General features: G+C 35.4%; 5 protein-coding genes across 5 annotated transcripts; 3 read left to right on the plus strand and 2 right to left on the minus strand.

Annotated features, from left to right (window-relative positions):
- Positions 1 to 1,170: 1,170 nt before the first annotated feature.
- On the plus strand, positions 1,171 to 2,756 carry MED4 (mediator complex subunit 4). Its single transcript, XM_088200066.1, has 4 exons — positions 1,171 to 1,312; positions 1,389 to 1,721; positions 2,127 to 2,299; positions 2,364 to 2,756. Exons 1-4 carry the CDS (start codon positions 1,245 to 1,247, stop codon positions 2,549 to 2,551), a joined length of 762 nt encoding a protein of 253 aa, XP_088056192.1. The 5' UTR covers positions 1,171 to 1,244; the 3' UTR covers positions 2,552 to 2,756.
- A 29-nt stretch (positions 2,757 to 2,785) lies between these two features.
- Dnali1 (Putative inner dynein arm light chain, axonemal Dnali1) lies at positions 2,786 to 6,577 on the plus strand. Its single transcript, XM_088201193.1, has 5 exons — positions 2,786 to 2,983; positions 4,721 to 5,014; positions 5,092 to 5,220; positions 6,235 to 6,432; positions 6,505 to 6,577. The coding sequence occupies exons 1-5, from the start codon at positions 2,897 to 2,899 to the stop codon at positions 6,538 to 6,540; spliced, it is 744 nt and encodes a 247-aa protein (XP_088057319.1). The 5' UTR covers positions 2,786 to 2,896; the 3' UTR covers positions 6,541 to 6,577.
- Positions 6,578 to 6,607: 30 nt separating this feature from the next.
- On the minus strand, positions 6,608 to 10,420 carry Tango10 (transport and golgi organization 10). The gene is made up of 11 exons (XM_088198849.1): positions 10,268 to 10,420; positions 10,108 to 10,199; positions 9,903 to 10,043; positions 9,543 to 9,842; positions 9,345 to 9,481; positions 8,914 to 9,152; positions 8,664 to 8,846; positions 8,417 to 8,598; positions 8,076 to 8,275; positions 7,825 to 7,966; positions 6,608 to 7,701 (listed from the first exon to the last, which is right to left on the minus strand). Exons 2-11 carry the CDS (start codon positions 10,189 to 10,191, stop codon positions 7,636 to 7,638), a joined length of 1,674 nt encoding a protein of 557 aa, XP_088054975.1. The 5' UTR covers positions 10,192 to 10,199; positions 10,268 to 10,420; the 3' UTR covers positions 6,608 to 7,635.
- A 791-nt stretch (positions 10,421 to 11,211) lies between these two features.
- Ppcs (phosphopantothenoylcysteine synthetase) lies at positions 11,212 to 15,607 on the plus strand. The gene is made up of 5 exons (XM_088191405.1): positions 11,212 to 11,402; positions 11,473 to 11,701; positions 12,548 to 12,762; positions 12,834 to 13,019; positions 13,079 to 15,607. The coding sequence occupies exons 1-5, from the start codon at positions 11,268 to 11,270 to the stop codon at positions 13,262 to 13,264; spliced, it is 951 nt and encodes a 316-aa protein (XP_088047531.1). The 5' UTR covers positions 11,212 to 11,267; the 3' UTR covers positions 13,265 to 15,607.
- A 3,061-nt stretch (positions 15,608 to 18,668) lies between these two features.
- Positions 18,669 to 23,776, minus strand: LOC148239454 (uncharacterized). The gene is made up of 4 exons (XM_088191568.1): positions 22,425 to 23,776; positions 20,370 to 20,479; positions 19,762 to 20,301; positions 18,669 to 19,685 (listed from the first exon to the last, which is right to left on the minus strand). Exons 1-4 carry the CDS (start codon positions 23,709 to 23,711, stop codon positions 18,785 to 18,787), a joined length of 2,838 nt encoding a protein of 945 aa, XP_088047694.1. The 5' UTR covers positions 23,712 to 23,776; the 3' UTR covers positions 18,669 to 18,784.
- Between the last annotated feature and the right edge of the window lie 263 nt (positions 23,777 to 24,039).

The raw sequence follows: 24,039 nt of genomic DNA on the forward strand, positions 1-24,039 counted from the left end.
TTCCCTCTTGATTAACAGACAGTCACATAGCAACCTACAATAAGATAAATCTAAGCTGACGGCGTTTTCTAAGCAACTCAGGAAATTACTTAATTTTAAATCCGAATTCCGACATTTTTTATTATCCCTCACCTGAAAAATTTAGGATTCTAACTATGCATAGTTGTTATAAAATTTAATTTTGGTAAAATGATAATACGCAGTTAATGGTAAATGAAAATTAATGAAATATATATTTCTAATAGGTACTATTTCTAAGTACTTATTACCATAATAATTAAATAAATTACTTTTTTACACTCATTTTATTACCTAGGTCATTTAACTATACAAATAATTACAATTTTGCAAAACGTTTTAAGTATTTTTTGCCATAAGTGACATATACTAGTGGTGGTCTTTTTTCATTCAATATTTAAAGCCGTAAAATTTCCCCCTTCTAGAAATTAGTACCCTAAAGTATCTCCTATCTCATCTTCTCTTAATTGGTATGGCAATCCTTTCATCAAAGATGGTAAATTGCATAAAAATACGTACATACAGGAATGTACAGTTTTTTTTTAATATTTGAAGGTTTAATACGGACGGCCCTAATTTTAGAAGTTTTCGTCGGAATTGGCTAATGATTTTTACTCTACACAATCTACCTTGGTTGATTTTTCAAGCGTTCAAAGACACATAAATAAATTAGAGTTAACTGGGCACGTAACAGCTAAAAAACTAATTTTATGGAAAAATAAGAAGCAAAAGAATTTGTAAAAAATATATATTATAGATATTGGACTTTGGAAGATTAGCAGCATATATAATGGAGCATTGTCAACGAAATTTGTTAAAAATCAAGTTTCTGGCAAAAAGAAAAAACAGTTTATCCGGAAATCAGAATAACACCTAAATTAAAATTGTTTACATTTAATAGAATGGAAGGTCTGTTCAAATTATGTGTTGTTTTTGTAATTTGCAATTAGTGATAAAAAGTAATAAAATATACAATTAGGTAAATACTGAATAAATAATATTAATAATTCTGTGTCACATTACCAATTTTTTTTACCCCCTCATAATTAATATATTAATGTTAGATCATTTTTTAATTTAAAAACATTATTTAAATTTATATTATAACAAACGCATTTTTTTAATTTAATTTTTTCACACAGAATAATGGCGGTAGTTAGTTTTTTCATATGGCAATTATTTTATAGGTTGTGTTCTTGCTTGTCAACAACTGATATCACACCGGAATGGCGGCTCATTTAGGAACTCGCGATCGTCTTTTAGGCCTCATAGACGACATTGAATTGATAGCCAAGTAATTATAATTCAAACCATAAGTACTATAAAGCTCTATTCGCCAATGAACTCCTCCAATCAATGATGTATTGCAGGGAAATAATCGAAAACAGTATCGCACCGAAGCCGCAGAAAATGTCAGCCGCCGAGCACGCTCAGATAACTGAATTACTCTTAGCTAAGGACGCGGAATTAAAGAAAACCCTAGAGTTGGCCGACGAACAGGCGAAGATACACGAAAAGATGAATAGGTTAAAACTAGAGGTTGACAATCAAGATCAAGATATAAGTCAATTGCAACGACAGTTGAAAGACGCCGAACAAATCTTAGCCACGTCTTTGTATCAAGCTCGGCAGAAACTGTCTTCCATATTCAAATCGAGGAAGCGGCCTGTACCATCGGAAGAGCTTATCAAATTTGCACATAGGTTACTTTTCTATAGTTCATTTGTTTATTTATAGTACTTTCCTGTTAGTGGGGGTCAAATTTATTCTAAAAAATATTTATTTATTTATATACAATTACATTTTTATTGAAAATGAACCTGTTCAAACTGCCTCATACCGAAATAGAAGCCCTACAGTAAATACGTTTTCACTTTAAACTGGTTAGGCGTGATTGAGTGAGTGTTGGTCAAAACGTGAACACTCCATGAATAACTCTGCAACCAATTTACTTATGTGTATAAATAATTTGAAATGAATAAATATTTTTTTAGAATAAAATTTTCTCCCGATAACAGGAAAGTACCGTTAATACTTATAATGATAAAACTATCTCATCAAAAATACATATGGGAAATATAACTAAACATGTTCTTTTACTAACTTAGGATAAGCGCCTCAAATGCTATTTGTGCACCGTTGTCATGGCAGCCGGGAGATCCACGTCGTCCATATCCGACCGACATAGAAATGCGATTGGGACTTTTGGGCCGTTTATGTGACTTGCCTCTGAATGGTCACGCGCCGTCTCTGAGCGACCTTCATAGAATCACCACTGGAGGTATTATTGTAGGTGTGGAAGGTTATATCGATGAAAAGAGATAACGTTCTGTTGAATGTTTTAGATGTGCCGGCTTCAGCGGCTAATCAGTTTGCTTGGCATCCATCTGGAGAGCTCCATTTGGCCGTCGGAGGTGCTTCTGTTCCATTAGAGGGCTCAGCGGGTACTAGAGGTCCGAAAGACGCTCCTCAAGAAGACGTAGAAGTCATGTCCACAGATTCCAGCTCAAGCTCTAGTAGTGATTCGCAATAATGTTCCAAATCCTTTCTTATAGTAATTTAGACTAAGTTTATTTTTTTATTTTTATATTATACGTATATGATTATTTACCAATGATATTATAAGAATATAAAGATTTTATGTTTATGACCATTAATTAAAATCATATTTTTGCCATCTATGTATTTGTGGTGAAATCTCATGAATCGTAATTTTCAAATAAACTAATTTACCTTAATCGTTCGTTTTTTTATTTATCTCGTTTGCGTTGCTATGGTTATTTGTTGAAATGTTTGATTTGAGTGCATAGTTACAGCTAAAATTATTTTTGTTCGTTACGTGCTCCTTATTGCTACTTGGTTATTATCTTAGAATAAAATGGCGGAAAAAATAATTTCTTCCGATGAGACGTTAGTGAAATATGAAAATCCCGTTTTGCTTACGACACATCCTGAAAAGAAATCGGTAAGTTGCTGTGATATTTTCGTTGATAGTGAAAAATTTAAATTAAGATAAATACAAGTTAGTCTTACCTAAACTTAAGAACAGCTTTTTGCATTTAAATGGTTATTTAAAACTATAGTTTAGATTAGGGATTTTCTCGTTGGAAGGCCGCATTAAGTTAGTTCCAAACAAAAAAGGCCGCGTTCAAGAAATTTCAATTGATGACCTCAAAATCAGTACCACAAATTTTGGGAACATATCATGGGTTGATTACGCTTTTTTTTCAAAAGCTTGCTTATAATTCTTTGATCAAAGGAAATATATTTTTATTTATAAAAAAAAACCAAATAAATTCTGGCGTCAGTCAAAAGGCCGCAGGTTTCCCCACCCCTGGCTTAGATTGACAAATAATTAAGTTGGGATATATTGTGTATACAATATTACTGGCAGGCCCAGAGCTAGGGTAGGCAAACAATGCATTTGCTTGGGGCGGCAAAAATTGGTGTAAAGAAAAACTAAAAACAAATAAAAAACTATAAGGCATGAATGTGTCGTACATTGTCAACACTCGGTAGGTACTTAAGAAGTTGGGCGACCCTTCGATGACATTGAAAAATTACTGCAAACCATTTAAAATCAATCAATAGCTGACAGTCATTTCCTGCGCACATCTCAATGCCTCTATATCCATAATACAAAGCGCTAAATAACTATGTTTAAAAGCTTTCAACAGAAAGATTTTTAACTTTTATCCAGCATGTTGTTTTGATGGATGTTTAAATGCACAGGTGGAGCGGCGCGCCCCATTTATTATTATTTATTTTGTATGCCAGCTTCCAATTTTGTTGGTCTTAATAAACTTTTGCGATCAATTTTAGTTTAGTTTAAGAATATTAAATATATTACATATTTAATGTATGTTAAATGGAAGCACGCATCCTGAGAGCTTTGATAGATTCCCTGAAATGGGTATTAAATATATTGGAGAGCTTGAACATGTCTTTATCGGCAAACATTAACGCTTTCAAATGCAATTTCGTAATCACCTTTTTGCGTGTACTTAGTCCATTTTGAGAAAAACGGCTTATTTTTATGACCTTAATCAAATCGAAATATTAAAAAAAACATCCACTGACTAGTCAACTTTCGCGCCCCCTCCCCGGAAAATGCTGAAATGACGTTCCTGAATCTAAACCAGAAAAAAACATTAAAAATATAATATTATTTTTTAAGTCATGACGTAGAATCGGAGAATTCTCGCCTAGATATTTGGCAATCAAAGGGTTAATTAACTTGTGTAACGTGGTTTCAATGTTATATCACCATTACAATGTACTCCTTTTTTAAAAAAGCATATTATATTGTAAGATTTCACCGATTTCAAAGGAAGCTCATTTGGATACGTAGCACCAAATTCTTGGATATTTTCACATTAGCTGTTGATTTCTTTAATGAAAATCTCAAAGCCAATTGTGCCGCATAGCGGAAAATTTTTCTGTCGAAAACTTCTAATATGCTATGTAACAAAGAATAAGTTTTATGTATTTTGTTGGAACAAAAGCCTTTAAAACAATGATATGACTAATGTAAAATTTGAAGCTATAAGAGTTTTCTTATCTTTGTGGCAAAAATAATTTATATGTAAATCCTTTTAAAGGCAACATATTGACAATGTTTTGGCCTCTACAAATAAACTCCGTCATTTTTTATTAGTATTAATAATACTTTTAAATTCAATATTTATGTTTAAAAATCAAGGCTAGAAGACCCATATCTCCATCACAAGGAACATCGGGCTTATCACATATCACCGCCGAAGCAAAGAAAGAGACCGAAGAAATATTAAACGCCATCTTACCACCGAAGCAATGGGAGGAAGAAGGTCAAATATGGATCCAGCAAGTGTCCTCCACGCCAGCGACTCGTTTGGACGTGATGAATCTGCAAGAGACCCTCGACACAAAGTTGCAACAACGACAAGCACGAGAAACTGGAATTTGTCCCGTTAGAAGGCAACTGTACTCTCAATGTTTCGACGAATTGATAAGACAAGTATTTGTTATTTTTTAATTGTGGTTAATACAATAATATTGAATGCGTATGACTGCTATGAGTAATTTATGCAATAGGTCACCATTAATTGTGCGGAACGAGGTTTATTGCTGTTGAGGATCCGGGACGAAGTCAACATGACGATGGAAGCGTACGAGACTCTATATTGTAGTTCGATTGCCTTTGGAATGCGAAAGGCGTTACAGGTTATTATTTTTTGTATAAAGGAGAAGGATTAAGAAGTTTTTATTATCACAAAGTTGATACTCTTCGCGGATAGATTTACCATTTATGATTTTAACATATTTCTTAGTTCTTTTATTATGTATTGTTTTACTGTTATCATAGATCTTAAATAATCATTGTTTACGTTTAAGTATGATGACTCTAGTTAATCTAAATCTTATTGCTTGCTACGAAAATAGCTCTATCTACCGATTACGTCACTTATCAAAGTAAATAATTATTATCGGGAGTGGCTAGTAATACATTCTTAGAACAACCAAAGGATGCATTATTTTGCTGTAATTAAACATGATAACAATTTTTACTATGAAGATTAAATTTTTTCAATAAAATTATGTGTTAGTCTGTGGGGTCAACGAGTACATTTATGCTCCGATTCAAAATTTGCTGTTAGTTTTTTGCGGTTTCCTTTGCAAGATGTGTCAAAAAATTATTGAGGGAAATGGAGACAAAATCCACATTAAGTTGTTGTTTACATCAGTAAAATAATAAAGAAATTCATGAATATTTATAAAAATCAATCTTCTCCATTATCTAAGAAAATGTAATGACTCTAAAGTCTGAAATATATATGGTCATAAAATAGTGCTATTTATTTTATACAGAACAAACAGCAGCTAAATGCGTGCGGCGACTTTGGCCCTCATTTTAGTGCTGTTTCTGATGATATTTATTTGGGATTTGTATATTAGTGTTTTTTTTGTAGTTTTATTATAAAATAATAAATTATATTATGGAAAATTTAGCGCTTCTTGCCATACAATCTATTATATAATATAAACCATTCACAGTTGCTCTCTTAAAGTATCAAATAATGTTTATTATATTGGGTCAGTCTATTTTTAAATCTTGAGTTGATACACTCTATACTCTACTAAGGCTTTTATATTATAATTATAATAAAAAGTTTAGGGGTCGAAACCTTATTTGTATGTATAAGATATTCACTATGATAATATTAAACGTATTTTAAGTCCGAGCAAGGTAAAGCTGATCTGATTAAACAAGTTAATAGTCTGCAAGATGAGAAGAAAGCTCTAGAAAAACAATGCACGGAATGGATGCAAAAGACTGAACAGATCGAACGCAGGGCTGAAGAATTAAAAGCAGCCGAAGAAAGAAAACATCACGAGGAAGTAGAGACACTTAAAAAGACTAATATGCAATTGAAGGTATACGATTAATCTTATTTTTTAATACTTTATAAATACAATTGATTATATACATTATTTTTATTAATTTAGGCTCAGCTAGAGGGAATTATTACACCGAAAAAATAATGTATTTTTTTTAATAAAAATGTTTTTTTAAACTTAATTAATGTTTATTTTATAAATAACTAAGTAATTGAGAATTTGATTTTTTTTATTAACATGTCGGTAACGAATTTACAATACACATAATAATTTATAAACACTTAGTATCAGCTTTTTTATATTTTATTTACAATAGCTTAAATATAAATTTTTAATGTTACATATTTTTATCAAATGTACAATGAATTATACGTATAATGTGCAATTCAATAAGAATCACGTGGCAAGTAACTTAATAGTGAGAATCAATTAAATTTGGTTAAATACACAGTCTTCTCAAATGTTAATATTTAACAAATTATTATCTTACCGTATAAGAAATCGCATTGCATTGCGATAAGCAAATATTTTTACAGTATTCGAAATGAAGCATTCATTTAAAATTACAGAATGGCAGTGCTATTTAAGAACGGAACCTTTTATTATAATACATAAATTGGTCCTCAACTATATTTACTTATGCTTATCACATTTTTTAAATTGAGGAATTAACGCAAGTACTAATTGCCATTAAATAACCAGTCAATTATATAAACATTTTATAAACCTTCAAACAATAAATGACTAGATGGCTTTACATAGAATATAATCATCACAATCGACACGATGAAGTTGAAACTTTAGAAGACCATATCATCGCAATACAATAAATGTGATCAACTGAAAAATTGAGATAAATGACTAATACTTTAGACTAAGTCATATTGTATGTAATAATATTTTTAACCAGTTAATCTGAGGAGTTTTAACAGATGGTCAGATTGTTTTGTATAGCGATGATATATTATTAATAAGAAGTTATGAAATTATAGTGCGTTGATGAAATAAAAATAAATCGAGGTGAATATAAATCCAAACTCAAAGTATGCATATATTAAATTAATAATTTATTAATTAAATTTTTAATATAAGTAAGTTTGTTTTCATTTCAATATTGATTGTCAGACATTTAAAACATAAATTCCTTTAACTTGTGCGTACAGTTGGCAACGAGTAATAAAAATAAAATAATCTTATAGTAACAATATTACATATATTTCGATGTACTCATAAGTACTTTCATTTAACAAATTCTGGGGATGCTACGCAGCATACGTTTGACAGTGGCATGATCACAATTTGTATCTGAAACAAAACACGTTTTGTATTAAAAATAATAACAAAAACTTTATAAATCAAACGAAAAATAAATCACTTTATAAATTAACTTTTATTGAGTAAAGATTGAAAATATATTAAATTACTTACGCTCAACTGATCTCGCGCTTCTCCGATGAGATTAATAGGCAAATCTTCGGGGCTTAGTTTAAGAGATGCCCAGTCACGCACTCCCATTGGTGCCCCGTTAGCAATATCACGTTGATAACAACTGCCGCAATTTGGATTCGGACTGTAAATAAATAAATAAAATTAATATTATATTAACGGACTTAAATCGACTTGTTTTAAAGACATTTTGTTCAATGAACAAGACTTTTTAGTCAATGAATAAGACTCACCGAGACCAGGCAGATGGAATATGATCTGTCGGTTGCAGACCGTGGTGCGGCATCGAATAGATTGGAGTATTCAGTTCGTCGAAATCGAGAACATTGTCAATGTTTAATATTCTTTGTTGATTTGAAAAATGAAAGATACATTCTTTGACTTTTGTAACATGTTCTATGCCCCATCGAACGCCAGAAATCAGTATACCAATCTGTAATCATAAGCACTTGGTTAATTGACTATTAAAAATGAACAAAAAATGGATTAATCCATCAATATTGTTCGACTTCTGATACATACAACGCATTACTTCACCTCCGTGTAAACATCAAATGCTTGAAAACACATATACCTTAACTCTCAAATGTGGATCATCATCTCCTTGTGGCGGATTGCAGCAAGACACAGCAATACGAACTGTTCTTAAAACTGACTCTGGAACCTCGTATTTTCTATTCCAGAAGATTATAAAAGACTTGTGGAACCAAACGCCTTTGGGATAAACGTCTACCATCCACTCACAAATTTTATCGCCTAAAATGCAAAAATATTTAAATATTATATTTATTTAAGAAATAGCTGTATCATCTAGATATTACATGCACTCTCTTGCATTGCCACGTGTGACGAAAACATGAAAGTCCTAGTATGATAACATTGCAAAGAGTTGAAATTTTCAATGTTTAACATACAGCTCCATTTGTCTTCCGTGTACAGACGAGGCGTGAATAGATATTTGCCTTCGGATGTATTGAAAATTTCCCTGATCCTATCGTCGTGCCCTGGATAACAAATATTATGATAAGATTATGTCTATGAATGTATATTTTATTTTATAATAACAAGAACCTGAATGATAGCTCATTCCGATGGCCATACACTCGAGTAAAAACTCTTTGTAGTTCTTAGTGAACGGATTCAATAACAATTCGGCAAGTTGTCGGGGAGTCATCATTGAAAATCTTATGTGGGATAGAGTAGCAAGAACCAACTCTTTCATATGACCTTTTACGTCATCTTCTGATAAATCTTGCCCTTCAGCGGCCAATAGCCTTTTATGTTGATGCTCCAACCAGCGAGTTACAAATCTATTTAAAAAAAACTTGTAAATATATATATATATTATTATAAATAATAATCTACTATTAATTTAATATTAGAACAAAAATTTACTGCTCTTATAAAAAATATTGTTTTATTATTATATAATACGTTTTACTGTGTAAAATTGACACAACTTCTTCAGTAACTAATTATAATATAAAGAATATAATCCGCACGTGTAAAGAGTCATCTCGTTGTGAACAACCAAATCGTTCTGCTGCAAAAGACTAATTAAAACTTCCGGCTCAAAGTTTCCAAAGTCGTTAGTATTCGCCAACATTTCCAAGTTCCATTTGACGAAGTTTTGGCACTCCTAAAAAATAAACGGTAAATAAATATAACTCTGTAAGCAATATATAAGTATATTAAAATACCTTTGCCACTTTAATATGACCACAAGCCATATTGTATTGCCACCAAGATACCAGTTGACCTTGCTTGACCGCGTGCGCCATATGCTGCTGCATAAAATCGAGACACAGGTTCACCAAATCCTTAACGTTATACTTATCCGCTAGAGACAACACGGAAAGAACACTTTGTTGAGATATTTTAATCTGACCCGTGTAAAAGTATCGGAGAAAATGGGGGAACACTTCGGTGCATTGGGGCGTTTCTTTCAATTCGATCGCACTTTCGCGCCACTCGGACCACTCGCGATTCATCAACATAACCTAAAATTATATTCAATTATAAATAATATAATACTCATATGCAAGCCGTATCTAAATTACTTGAAAAACTTCGCTGGTCGCGCAAAGTATAAGTCTATGAGCCGGATAATTTCTACCGCCGACTAAAAGGTTAATGTCGCTCATTAGCTGCTCTGCGTACAAAGTGGCTATCTTCGTCAACACAGCGCCGGAGTTATCGACCTGAATGAATATAAAAAAAATATATAGCATATAAAACGTTAAACTGAACCGACTACAAACTCACTTCCACAACTCCTGAATTGTCAACGCTAATTTTTGTTTCTTCTTTTCGCTTTTTGGCACTAGAGGATGGCGTCGATCGATCCATTGTTGAAACTGGATTGAAAATAAATGAAAGTTTCATTCAATTGTGTACAATGAAGGTAATGAGATTGATCACTTACAGTTTGCAATATAAAATATACAACAAATTGAACGTTTAAATTCTCAAGAATTGGACGACTGACTCCTCAAATCATCGCGTTGGGTGTGTATTTAATTACACCAAAGAACGAAACGTCAACCTGCCTGAAATTGACACAAAAAAATGATACTTCGGCCTTAAGTATGATATTTAGTGGCCAGCTTTATGTCATTATTTATTTTTACGGTAATGAGATTTCAAACAGTTCTATCAAAAAATGTATTTAACCACCATTCATAATATAAGAGAAAAAATAATAAACACTTTACTGTAGTTGAAGCGATAGTAACAAAACAGCAAAATCCCTTTTTTAAATCATAAATCGTAACATATTACAATATTTGTAGTTGTAGTCATTTGTAGTACAATAATTCAGCGGCTATGCAGTATCACTGACTATATATTTTACTCTCTGCACCTCGTCGCTCTTATGTGCATCCTTTTGTTGGCTACTATTATATATTTTATAACTATAAATTTTAAAATGCTTGTAGTTAATTTTAATTATTATTTATTTAAAAATTATTTTCGAAAGATAATTGACGATAAAGTAGTATTAATGTATAATATTTAAATATATATCAGCTCATGTTTTAAAAGTAATGTGTAGATAGTATGTGGGGAGAAGAGCAACTTATTTTTTGCCCGTGGCGCTAAATAAGCTGTATTTTCTGCTTCGTTACTGATTAACTGTGAAACATGTCACTTAATTTAGTAATTAATATAATTTGTAAATTTTTAGTCGAAAGTCGAGGGCCACCTGTATTTTAGTAAATGACATGTATTTTTCTGTCCAAATTCAAGGGGATGCAAATGCCCTTACCTGCCAACAACTCCAAATGACGTCCCTGGTATTAGTAATTCTGTACAGTGAGTTGGAAAACAAATATTATTATTTTATCCCATCATAGTAATGGCTATTATTAGCACTGTTAAGACCAATCAACAGGCATCCGTGTGACAGTTCAGGTGTCGGAGCAATGAATACGGCGCCGGAATGGGAAGAGTTTTACGGGTCGCATTTGCCGCCGGCGGACTTCGAAGACAACCGCTCGCTGCTGGCTGAGTTTTGCCAGCGCCACCGAGACAATCGACAGCGTCTCGCCCTCGTCACTGTCAGTTACCGAGTGTTAAAGTCTAACAGTATACAAGAACGTATAAATGATCGAAATGTTTACTTCACAGTCCGGCGGAACTACCGTTCCGCTCGAGCACAACACCGTACGATTTGTGGATAACTTCAGCGCCGGCACCAGGGGCTCAGCCTCCGCTGAATACTTTTTAGATCACGGGTATGCAGTCATATTTATGTATCGACAGAAGTCGCTCGAGCCGTTCGTCAGACATTTCAACGGACAGCGGTTCATGGATATGTTGGATATACAAGAGAAGGACGACAACACCACAATTATAGGTATTAAATTACTTATTTTTTAGAAAAGAATGGATAAAAACTCACAGAAAAAGGCTACAGTCATAATTGCTTTATAAAAATGAAAAAAAAATAATTTAAAACGATTCGTTGCACCATGACAATAATAAAATTTCAATCACTAATATAAATTTTCACAATAACAAAATAATCAAATAATACCTTATAAAAATGTGTACTCGTTATAATAATGTTTAAAAAATCTGCATGTTCTTCGAATCACAAAAAAATATTAGATTCTAGTTCTTAGTTTACGATAGTTGATTAATCCAAGTGTCGAGGTTTCAAACCTATATTATTGAATTTCACATTTGATATTATATATCATAAATCTTTGCCATACTTAACATATTATAGACCGCTGATGCACTTATGTGTAATTTTTAAAACTATTGTTAAAAAGCCGCTGATTCAGTTATGCGTCATTTATATTTTAACGTTTATAAAACCTTGTAATTTTAATGTTCTATAAAGTATTAATAGCGATAAGAAAAAAGTCATCACAAATAGTTATGCCACTTGTAATGCCAATCTATTTGGTGTCATGCTACTGAATTTTTTTTGTCAAAAATAGTAAAAAACATGACTTTGATGTAAGTAAATCATCATTTGGTTGAAATTTTACTCCGGGGCTACCTGTGAATGGAAATCTGGGAGGTGAATTTGAAAATGGTGTCCTGTTTTATTAATTTAAAATTTCATGCATCTCCAGTTGTCCACTTATTCACGCCCACCACTAATATAATTGATTAAAATCTGTTTTGTTTTCTTTCTTACCGTAAAAAAAAATACCTTTTCCATATAAATTAATTATTTATTTAATTTCAGTTAAGCCCGAGAATGTCGATGTGGTGGCGCCCATTTTGTATCGGTACAAAGCCGCACAAAGCGCCGGTAAAATACTGTATGTGTCTTTTACTACAGTTGCTGATTATCTATGGCTGTTGCGAGCCGCGTGCGAATGCCTTGCGCCTTCGGGACCAAATGCTCTGTTATATTTAGCGGCAGCCGTCTCCGATTTTTACGTACCCAGTAATCAAATGGTATGACATATATATAAGCTACAAGAATACGAGGGCTAGGGCAATTTGTCTAATCGATTGATTATTTTCAGCCAACGCATAAAATACAATCGGGTCAAGGCGCTCCTATAATTCAACTTCAACTCGTTCCTAAAATGTTGTCTCCTTTAGTAAGCTTATGGGTGCCTAAAGCGTACGTTGTGTCGTTCAAACTCGAGACTGACGATAATTTATTGATCACAAAATCGAGAGAGTCGCTCAGCAAATACAAACATAAAGTGAGTCTTCGTTGTATGTGACTTTTTAATCAAAACGATTAATTAATTCGTGGTTTTAGCTGGTGATCGCCAATAGTTTGCAAACGAGGAGGCACAGCGTCGTATTCGTCACGCCGACCGACAGTTTCAAGATTGTGTTGACGCGCGAAGAAGTCCACGCCGGAATGGAGATAGAGTCGTTTATAGTGGAGTGTGTCGTTCAGAGACACGACGAGCACGTGAAGCACAACGAGGTCATTCCCTGAGGACACGCAACTTGCCTAAACCCTCTAGGCAAGCGCGTCGTCTTGTTCGACTAAAATGTATACCGACAGAACCAAAAGTATATTCAAGTAGCGGTAATATACTAGTATAACTGATAGAGAATTTTTAATAATCACAAAATATAAATGTATATGTATTTTTAAACGTAAACAGTGTATGTAGCAAAACTTATATAATTCAGTGTATTATGTCACAAAAAATTAACAAATACTTGGACGGCTAGGATAACAATGCTGAATTTATGATTCTTTTCTCATCTGTGCTTTTTGGAATTAGGAAAGTAGATCAAAAATTACTATGGCTTGTTACAAGAATGACCAAAGTAAAAAGCAACAATTGTTTGTAAAAACGGCCAAAACACTAATAATATTTATTATAATATATTGATTACTGATGCGGTTTATTTAGCATTAACGTATTTCTTCCTTAAGCCACAAGATGAGTGGAACAGAAGTTTTAAAAGATATTGACTGAACATTTTGTTTTTATACATTGTTATATCGGCTTAATCTACCACATTTTATTGATATATATATATAGAACATCGTAGTCTTCTTCCGAGCTGAAAGCTAATTTATAAACTATTTTCTCCTCGGTGTTTGACCCTTTAATTACCGAAGTCCGATATATTGGATTTTGTTACTTTAGAGAGAATGGCTGGATCTGACGTCATCATTGAAGAAAGAGTCGGATACATTTTTAATGGGCTGTAAGGCATTTGTTTCAAATAATATTTTTACGAACATATCTCCAAGGCTCCATCAACAACTAAACGGTTAATCTTCTGTATCTATATTTAAAAGACAAGAAGAATTGATTTTGTTCCACTTACAAAATAACATATCTATTTAAGATGATCATTTTCAATTCTCTAAGAATCAGAACACACATTTACTTTAAATATATCTGGGAATAGAACTAGTAAGGAACATAACCAGAATATTTAAACCAAACTTGATATTTTGTTAATTTTCAAGTATACAAGACAATAGTTTATATTGCATTCAAATGATAGTGTTATGAAATATCTTATATAAGAAAGCTCTGGATTGTTCTTATATTAAGCCAATGTATATGTATTTTTTTAAGTGCCAATCAATAGAAGGTATTGATATATCTTTCCAATTCCATATGAAGTATAAAGATTGAGAAACACTGATTTGTTTTTTAACAAATTTGGAATACTTACATCTATTTTATATCCATCTAACAATTTAAAGGGCAGTACCTACATACCTACTAATAATATCATAATAATAATCCGGAAAGTTTAATATTCCAGAGAAAGAAAAAGTGATTGATAAGGACGAAGGAACCAATCAATGCAACGATTCAGAACTAGAAATAATTCTATCAGATTTTAATAAAATATTTATGTAGAATTAATCTAAAATTTTGTTCAATGAATATTTCTACAATATTGATTTTAGAATAATTGTTATTTATTCCCTGGTATTATTACTCCATTGTAAAAACCCTTGATTTTTTATATATTATATTTTGAATTATAAGATTTGCTACAGTACACGGTTTTAACATCTGTTATATATAAACTAGTGAGTGGAGTGTTTTAAATACAAAAGCCTATATTAAAACTTATGTACATATAAAAACCAAACGGTGGCAGAATCGGTTAAAACTAATAAATGCCTATTGTTGAAATTTATAATTCTTTAGCGCTTCATTGTCATGCGCATAAAATGCCAAATATGTAGCTTTCGTATGAATGTTAAAATTACTCTACGCACGTACACTTTTACTTTGAAGCAAAATTTAGATAGGCGGCGGAGACTTATCAGGCTGAATGCAAGCGTTGCGTCGACTGCTTATCATTTCACGATTAAGACTGAATAGTCTTAAGATAACGACAGGGTAAAATTTATCTGAAAAAATTGTAAACAAAATTTAAAATAGGTTTTTTGCATCACAGTGCGCGTAGAGGAATTTTATGCATATGCTGAGTAACTAGCCAAACGACATGTATTATGAATTTAGCTTGGTATACTATTGTTCGTGTTGTATTATGTATGTGTTTATTTTGATTGATTAGTTTGTATTTATTATATACTTTATGCATTCCCAGTGCATTTACGTTAATACGTGTATGTTGTTACGTGTAAATCACTATGATCAAGCGTTAAGTTTTTAGCTTTTTTCGTGTTAGATGTATTGTTTCTTTTTTAAAAATATCATGTAACATATCAAAAAAAATGTTTTTTTACTTTATCAATGTCAAAATTTTATGTGGGTGATTCGATCATATTTATTTAAAACTGTAATGAATGTTGATAATGAATATATTATATTTATACATATATTTAAAATTGATTTTTATTATTTGATGCCTAAATTTGGTTTTACCTATAAAAGATCCCCCAATAACACGGTAAATTGGGGACGTGCTATTTGGATGTCCCTTACTTTAGGTGTGAGCGAGCCAAAGGGATGATATCTCACCACACGCGTCTATTTCATGCGTACATATGACAAAAAATTGTATGAGTATTTTCTAGTCACTAACAATTTACCGTGTTATTGGGGGGTCTACTGTATATACAAAACTTAAACGTGTAATAATATACATAGGCGCTTTACGAAAAATTCTCATATTAGTATATAATGACCACAAGAGACTTCTAAATTTAACGTTTGTTAGCACTAAACAGCTTACTGTATTGTGTTTTATATGAGAGAACATATCAGTCTCGGCGCTTGCTTACTTAGGGAAAGAAGAGACTCACTTTGGCAGTTTCTCACTGTTCAATTTTTGAGCAGTGCCACATATAGTTTTAAAAGCAGCAATATGAAACACAAGAACGCAGTAGTAGGAGCAGAATCCGTAAATTCAGGTAGTTGATGCATGTCCATATCAGCAGAGGTTACACACACTGAGTAATAACACCATTCCATTGCAGCAATTTACTGCGTCGTGAAGGAAAGTCGCAGAGAATCGAAATAGCCTCACATGGAGATCATGTATCAGTACACCACAATGTCATGCAGTTCCTTTAAATATCACACTAGCCGACTTGAGAATTGAATGAACGGCACATTTAAATTAAAAAATTTTTTTTTTTATTATTTACTCACCTTTGTATTTTTGTATTTGCTATTTACAGTTGTAGATCTTTCAGATTGTTAATTAACACTACAATATTCAGGCACTACTAAATTAAAATCAAGTCTTAATAAAGAACAATTGGTTTATTCGCTATTAAATTAATTCATTGTCAATTAGTTCAGATTTCATTCGATAATTAAAAATAATCGATGATACCTCAAATTATTGACGCGATCTTAAAACAATAGATTGACTAAGAACGACCACTCTAAAAATATCGTAAACAAAATATTCAATATACAATCTTACACCACTTTACAAATATGATATAATCAATTAAATTGATTGAGATTTTATTTTTTTATAAATTAAAGTAACATCCACGGGGCTGGATTCTAAAAGTTCGATAATTAAAAAAAGTAGTTATTGTTTTAATTTTTTGAAATATATATATATATATATATAACTTAAAATAATTACCTTATTTTTATACGAATTAATACATTTCTTATATAACAAAAAGGTTAATATCACAAAACGAAATAGTAAAATAAATCCAGCCTTGAACATCAGTTATCCACAAATTGTATATAAAAATAAACGCATATATAATATAATATAAATATGTATATATAAGTGAACACCTCATGCGGACATTGAGTACTTAAAACTGAATAACTTAGAAATCCAGCCCTACACATCGAGTCAGCTCAGTCGCCGGGATAGACGAAATCATCGATTTAACTGTAATACTGGTGAAAATTTAAATATTCGTCAATTAATAATTGCCGACTCGATGCGAATCACTGGCCAATACTTAAAAACAAAGCTGCGCCAATTTCGCAATTTAACGTCCAAATATGTCATATGCGAATCAAGAAGAATTGTAAGAGATGAAAATATAAATGAACAAATGCAGCACAAATTTCATAGACATGAAATGTCAACGGTACCGGATATAAACTACTATTTTTGCAAAAAGTCTTGAGAGGATTTCTCTCAGGATTGCAAAGCGTTCTATATCATTAATTTTTATTTATCTAAAATGTTTTTTTATAAATGGATTAAGTAACAAAATGTAAAATTCCTCTGAATATTTCTATTAAATACAAACGTAGACCGACCATAATTCCCTAAGATAAAATGACACAGGGTCAGAGATGAAGTAGGAAAATTCATAAACTGTAGAACATTATTTTTTATGAAAGAAATATGGTTTACTTGGCTCTTCAAAGTTTTAATTTTAAGAAATTTTAAGTTTATTTTTATAGAAAATGGTAAAAAAAAACTATTCAAAGTGGGAATACGGTCAGCTCACTCTGTCCTATATACCCAGTCTTGTCTGATACATTAACAAAAAATAATATTGATATCACACTCGATATTGTTAGCAATATAAATATTTATTTTATTGTGATGAAAATTATATTTCTTCAGAAAATATTTTTATTGTTATTGTTGCAAAATCCTACACCAAAAAAGTCTATATGATCGATGAAATAATGAAATACTTGATAAGTGCTTTCAGTCGAAGCTGTCTAACAAAATTATGAGTGTACATGAACGGTGCAGTATGATATGTAATATACAACCCAAAAATATGAGAATCGCATAGTTCACATATGACCGCCAGTTTTAATAAATAAATGCTTGTTACACTTCTAATTGTACATATTATTCTATGGCATTACCGTAAAAAAAATACAAAAAAAAAGAAACAGTTATGTCAACATGTAAAATTACAATCTTATTGCACATTTTCCACACCTGTCGCCGATCTTTTTCAATATATATATATATATATATATATACACACACATCAGGGACGGGCGGTGAGATACTTTCCCTCTCGATCGCTCACGTGTTAAACGACGAGAGTGAATGAGAGATAAGGGCACGCTGACCGCATGCTCTTATCTCTCACTCACTCTTGTCACTTCACACGCAAGCGATCGAGAGGGAAAGTATCTCACCGCCCACGCCTAATACGCATATATATCCTGTCAATTTGAACTACTATTAATTGAATATAAAAATATCTTCAATATCGTCGTCGTCACGACGAAAACTCAAAGACTTTACATACTATACTATATACAATACATATATTATATAAATCATCACGGCAATACAAAACACGATTCTCAATCGAACGAGTCACTCCGTAAAAATAAAACAACTAACCCAGTCGCCGAATAGAATATGTACAACCGACGGCCGGCGATAAAATTCCATAAATATACGTAATAAAATGATATAATTTATTCCGGAACGTATCTATCCTACTGACGTGCGAGTCTCTCGTTTCGTTCATCGAAATTCAATTTTGCTACTAAAACTACGTTCGCACAAATCGCACCCTCGAACTTTGTTCTACTCGATGCGAACGCGTCCAGTCTGTTGGAAAAAATATAAACATACAAAAGTCCTCCTTTGGAGCTCATCCTTCGGTCGTGACGGGTTCCCTCGCGTGATGGATCTTGATGTGTTTGTTGTGATTGGATTTAGTACCGGACGTCTTGCCGCAAATGTTGCACGAGTACGGCCTAACCCCCGAGTGCACCTTCAGATGCTCCGTGAGGTAGTAACTTCTATGAAAGGACTTTCCGCAATCGGGGACTTGGCATGCGTACATCTTTTTATTCTCGTGTTCCTTCACGTGCCTTAAGCAATTGTACTTTCTGATAAACTGGCATCCGCAGTAGTTGCACGTGTACGGCCTAATGGACTTGTGCGAGTTCATATGAGACGTGTAATCCGCCTGCCTGACGAAGGCGCCCTTGCAGAGCTTGCACTTGAACGGCTTGCTGGAACGGTTAGCATGCGTCCACTTGTGCAGCTTCAAATTCCACTTGGTGGTGAAGTTTTTGTTGCAGATGACGCACGCGTGTGGCTTGTCTCCCGCGTGAGTCTTCATGTGCGCTTCGATGGACGACTTTAGGTACACCTGGTTGCACACCGGACACGGGACGTTTTCGTTGATTCGCTTCTCGTCGGGCACAAAGTAGTTATTGTGAGCCCGCCGCATGTGCCTGGTGAGAGAAGCGACGTGGACGAACTTCTCGTTGCAGTGCAGACACGCCTTGGGCTTGTCGTCGTGGATCTCCTTGTGCCAGGCGAGCTTCTTCTTCGAGTGGAACACTTCCCCGCACGCGCATATATAGTCTCGCAGCTTTTTTTTCACTTTGAGATGGTGCCGATTTCGATGTTGGGCCATGTTGGAATAACGACGGAATGTGAGATCGCACAGATTGCACTTGACGGGAGCTTCTCCGGTGTGCACGTTTCTATGCTCTAACATCTTCTGTCTCGTTATAAATGCTTTTCCGCATCCGTCGCATCTGAAACAAACGCAAAATCGTATCGATATTAAAATTCGCTCACCGCATAGCATAAACATATCGAATAAATACTGACTTGTAATTTTTGATTCCCAAATGCCTCTTGAGATGCAGTTGAAGATTGGATCTACGGTTGAACAGTTTCCCGCAAATCGTGCACTCCAACGGATGAATCTTCAAGTGCTCGTGGAAGGCTGTGTCGTTGAGGAAGTCAGTCTTGCATATGGCGCAGACGTAGTCTCCCCGCTTTCTCTTCTCGACTTTGACAATCTTTACTTTGACCTCGTTCTCGACTTTGACGTCGGTGTTCGGATTCGGGTCGTATTCGATCGGCACGTCGACGGACACCGAAGCGACCAGATCGGTCGACGAATGCGTCGCGATCGGCGCTACTTCGGTCTTCACGTAAGTCTCCTTTTTGACGGAGACTGACCCACAGTCGAAAGTCTGCTTTCGCTTTCTCTTCTCGACGATGTTCGGTGTCGACGGATGCTCCTTAGTTCTGTGCACCCTCCTTTCTTTGGGGCAATCGAACGCTTTGCCGCAAGTGGCGCATTTGTAATTTTTCTCCGGCGGTTTGACGGAGACTACAATAGGATTGTCTTCGATGCCGGCGCTGAAATATATTAAAATGTAAATTCGCATCGTGGCAAATTCTACTAGCTGACGTTTTGGATCACTCACGAGTCGCGACCCGGCGAGTCGATATGCGCGTCTGCCTCGGAGCCGTCCGAAGGCCACGCGTCTCCTCCTAGAATGTCATAAGATGTCGACCCGCCCATGTCTCGAAACGCCTAAAGAAATAAAAAAAACATCAAGTGAAGTAATCGGGGATCGAGACATTGGCTTAAATATTATTTATTGCAATAATAATAAAACCAGATCGTATCTAAATAGCATTTAACTGTTTATATTGTCATGTCATCGAGTACTGCATAACATAACTGATATAGAGGAAGATCTTGATACCTTCTAAATGGCAACCGGAAGAAACAAAACATGAAAAGACAAAATAGAACAGAATAAAAATAACATTTACTTTCTGGATATATTTAATACTGGCATGATGGAGATTATCATCTCTTATTAATCAAAAAGAAAAAGAAAAAACACAATCAAAAACGAAACAGCAATGAAACAGAAAAAAATAATTATTCCACAATTTAATTCATGTAGTTTTAATTGAATGAATTGATATCAAACTTAAATTGTATTTATTTAATTCACAGTACATATGTATATTCAAATTTAGCAATAGCGAAGCATTACCAGGTCCGCTAGTAATAAATAAAATACACTAATATAGTATTTCCAAATAAAATTACAAATGATTTCAATTTAATCAGTTCGACATTTTGATTCTTCAAAATCGCAAGTAAATTAATTGCATATACATATACACAAACTGCAAAACAATTTTTTGTTATTTCCAATATCACAGTAATACATTTTGGAACTATATATTATATAGCAAATCTTTACATTATTGAATCTTAATAAATTTATACATTGGTAAAAATATTGCTAACTTTGAAAAAGATAGCGACATAAAAAGCTTTTGAATCACAGCTAGCAATCAAAGTATGTTGAAATTTGAAACGTCTATTATTTCCGAAACATACTGTCAGAAGAAAACATAAGATCTAACATGTGCGTCTTGCATAGTTTTTTGTATATTTTCTTGAATTATTGCGACAAAAACAAACATTAAGAAATGATTAATAGAAATGACACATTCAAGTTGTTTTGGCACTTGTTTCTTTTACACCGGTTTTAAGGGCCAAATTGACGATGGAGTTTTGGTGGAGCATGAAGCTGGCTCTGTCTAGGTATAAGAATTTTACAAAGATACACAAAGTCTGAGACTGCATAGCTGACCCAAGAATTTGGACAATTTTGATTTTATGTTTTTTAGGAAAATGAAATATTGCTATATGAATTGTAATTTCACGTTTTGTGATAAAAATAATATTAACGTCTGTTTTTATTAAATTTTTACTTTGAGCATGGGGCCCTATGCTTAAAATAATTTAAATGATTCTCTTGAGTAACTTTCCTTTATGGCGTCCACTCGCATATCCAAGGGGAGGGTATGGGAACAATGGCACCCACCCTAGAGAATTACATAATGTACATATATGCAGTAAAAATTTACCCAAAAAAATATATACACATTGGAAGTTTAAACATTTTAACATAATGCAGTTAATTTCGCAAGCTTCTTGGAAAAAAGTAGGTATACATACTATTCCGGCAAGAACTAGGAATTGATGTACAACGAGGTAATGTCATAAACCCTGCCAATTTCCTAGATCCCCCGTTAATGATGCCTGTATGTGCCGAACACTTTGCACACACCACGAGCCGGCCCCGAGTGTACATGTCATCTTATCGTTTAAATGTCTCCATAAATATGTCAAGTAAAATGCATATTTTGGGTATTTTTCTGTAATACACTTATATATTAAATTAGACCATTAAAGTTAATAAATTAGAATGTTTTCGACTTTATTTTTAAATATATTTTCTGGTAATATTAATTTGACTAATGACAAAATGATAAGAGAAGGAAGTCTTGAGTTTGAATGGAGTTCACTACGAACATCATAATAGTATAATTGAGGAAACATGTAATTAAAAGTGGAAAATCAAGAAATATATAGGTATATAATACAATCTTAACTAAATACGAGTTACGAGTGAAAATAGTGAATAATTGAAATAATAAAGAAAGCTCACCCAAGGAGCGTCGGCGTCGCCTGTGCTTTCCTGTTCGGAGAGCTCTCCCCTGGGCGGCATGCGCTCGTCGCTGCGGATGTTGAGCGGCTCCGCCTTCTCGCCGCCCGGGAACGTCCGACGGCGAGTAAGATCCGGAGCGTCGACGTAGTCGCGTTCGATCTTGGCAGGGCCGGCATCTTCGAACTCGGCGTCGTCTGCGAGCGGCGGACCGCTCCATGCGTACCGAGAAGCGTCGTCCGCGTCCGGTTCCGCAGGCGCCTCTTCGAACGGCTCACGCGGAGGGGAAACGGACGCGCTCCCGTACGAGTAGGGCTCCCTCTTGTCGTCCTCGAGGGGGTCGATCGAGTCGGCGCGCTCGTCGGGCCCGTCCTTCTCCGAGTCCGCCGGCTCAGGCGGAGGAGGCGATTCGATCCCGCGGTCCGGCGACTCTGACTTTTCGGGCGAGGGGGGCGCGGATACCTCGGGCGGGTTGCCGACGTTCCTGATGACGGAGAAGGCGTCGCGGGGCGTCGGCGCGGCACCGAGGAAGGAACGCGGAGCACCGGAGTCGTCCGAAGCCTGGACGTGCGGTTCGATCTTCACGTCGCTGATGATCCGGAAACCGGAGGCGCGTTGTGGAGGCTGGCACGTTTGCAGCACGACCACACCACCGAAGGGGGGCGCGCGGGAGGGCGCGGGGACCCGGTCGGTGAAGGGGGCTCGGCGGCGCTCCTCTTCGTAGGTCCGGGACAGCGGGGGGGAGGGGACGAAAGCCGGAGAGTAAGAGAAGGGCGCCGGCGAGGGGGTGGGCGGAGGCGGGGGGGCGCGCACCAGGGCCGCCGTCGCGACCTCGATCCCGACGCGGCGCCTCGGGAAGGCCTCGAAGAATGGCGACGACGAAAGCGAGGAGGACGGTCGGGGCGGAGGCGGCGGGGAGCGCGCCCTCGCCAGCGCGCACAGCGCCCGGATCACCTGGTCCTTGGGATGGGTGTCGAGGTGGACGTCGAGGGTGATGCCCTCGCGCAGGTACAGCGTGCACACGGGACACTGCGCGTTGCGCTCCATGGCGATCGGGGCGCGGGGCGTCGGGACGTGCCCGGCGCGCCGCCCCGCTGTCGTCCCGGGAGAGGGGTCGACAACCCGCGGCTCCGAGGTCTCGTCCCCGTCGCGGGTCGCGCTTCGCCGGTTCGCGAGCGCGAAACTCGAATTCGACCAGGCTCCCAACTCGACGAGGTCCGGCCCGATCGAAAATCGAACCGGCGACTCCTGCGACTCCGACCCGATTTCGTACGGATAATCCAACTCCATATTATCCTTATTTTGGACCGATTTATTTCATCCTATTATTCTCTTCCTCCGTCGTTTTTCTTCTCGAGCCGGCCCTCTCGACTCGATCTCAATTTAAATCGTCCATTTTGACTATTCCGCGTCGACGTCGTACCGCCGATTGTGCATTTTGAAAATCGAAGAGCGCGCGGCGGGGAGCGCTCGCGTTCGCAGCTGACGGGTCGCGCCCGCGCACGCGCGCGACAGTCACTTTTGACGGACGACGTCGTCGCGGCGCATGCGCTGTCTAACTATACACGTGCGTCTAATCTAACTATACACACCGTGATTTACGGAGAAAAGTGAATTG

The sequence above is a fragment of the Plectrocnemia conspersa genome, unplaced genomic scaffold (assembly GCF_051122295.1).
Source record: "Plectrocnemia conspersa isolate PC_06_02 unplaced genomic scaffold, ASM5112229v1 ptg000001l, whole genome shotgun sequence".
NCBI classification, from domain to species: domain Eukaryota; kingdom Metazoa; phylum Arthropoda; class Insecta; order Trichoptera; family Polycentropodidae; genus Plectrocnemia; species Plectrocnemia conspersa.

Bases quoted from the DNA above. Each gene is read 5' to 3' on its own strand.
- MED4 (XM_088200066.1), top strand. From the start codon at position 1,245: ATGGCGGCTCATTTAGGAACTCGCGATCGTCTTTTAGGCCTCATAGAC. The intron at 1,313-1,388 runs GTAATTATAATT...GATGTATTGCAG, and splicing joins GACATTGAATTGATAGCCAA to GGAAATAATCGAAAACAGTA. The intron at 1,722-2,126 runs GTTACTTTTCTA...TTACTAACTTAG, and splicing joins CTTATCAAATTTGCACATAG to GATAAGCGCCTCAAATGCTA.
- Dnali1 (XM_088201193.1), top strand. From the start codon at position 2,897: ATGGCGGAAAAAATAATTTCTTCCGATGAGACGTTAGTGAAATATGAA. The intron at 2,984-4,720 runs GTAAGTTGCTGT...TTAAAAATCAAG, and splicing joins CACATCCTGAAAAGAAATCG to GCTAGAAGACCCATATCTCC. The intron at 5,015-5,091 runs GTATTTGTTATT...TTTATGCAATAG, and splicing joins TCGACGAATTGATAAGACAA to GTCACCATTAATTGTGCGGA.
- Tango10 (XM_088198849.1), bottom strand. From the start codon at position 10,191: ATGGATCGATCGACGCCATCCTCTAGTGCCAAAAAGCGAAAAGAAGAA. The intron at 9,153-9,344 runs GTGCGGATTATA...TTTTTTAAATAG, and splicing joins AACGAGATGACTCTTTACAC to ATTTGTAACTCGCTGGTTGG. The intron at 7,967-8,075 runs GTGAGTCTTATT...ATTTATTTACAG, and splicing joins ATTCCATCTGCCTGGTCTCG to TCCGAATCCAAATTGCGGCA.
- Ppcs (XM_088191405.1), top strand. From the start codon at position 11,268: ATGAATACGGCGCCGGAATGGGAAGAGTTTTACGGGTCGCATTTGCCG. The intron at 11,702-12,547 runs GTATTAAATTAC...ATTTAATTTCAG, and splicing joins CGACAACACCACAATTATAG to TTAAGCCCGAGAATGTCGAT. The intron at 12,763-12,833 runs GTATGACATATA...GATTATTTTCAG, and splicing joins ACGTACCCAGTAATCAAATG to CCAACGCATAAAATACAATC.
- LOC148239454 (XM_088191568.1), bottom strand. From the start codon at position 23,711: ATGGAGTTGGATTATCCGTACGAAATCGGGTCGGAGTCGCAGGAGTCG. The intron at 20,480-22,424 runs GTGAGCTTTCTT...TTATTTCTTTAG, and splicing joins GCGACGCCGACGCTCCTTGG to GCGTTTCGAGACATGGGCGG. The intron at 19,686-19,761 runs GTCAGTATTTAT...CGTTTGTTTCAG, and splicing joins TTGGGAATCAAAAATTACAA to ATGCGACGGATGCGGAAAAG.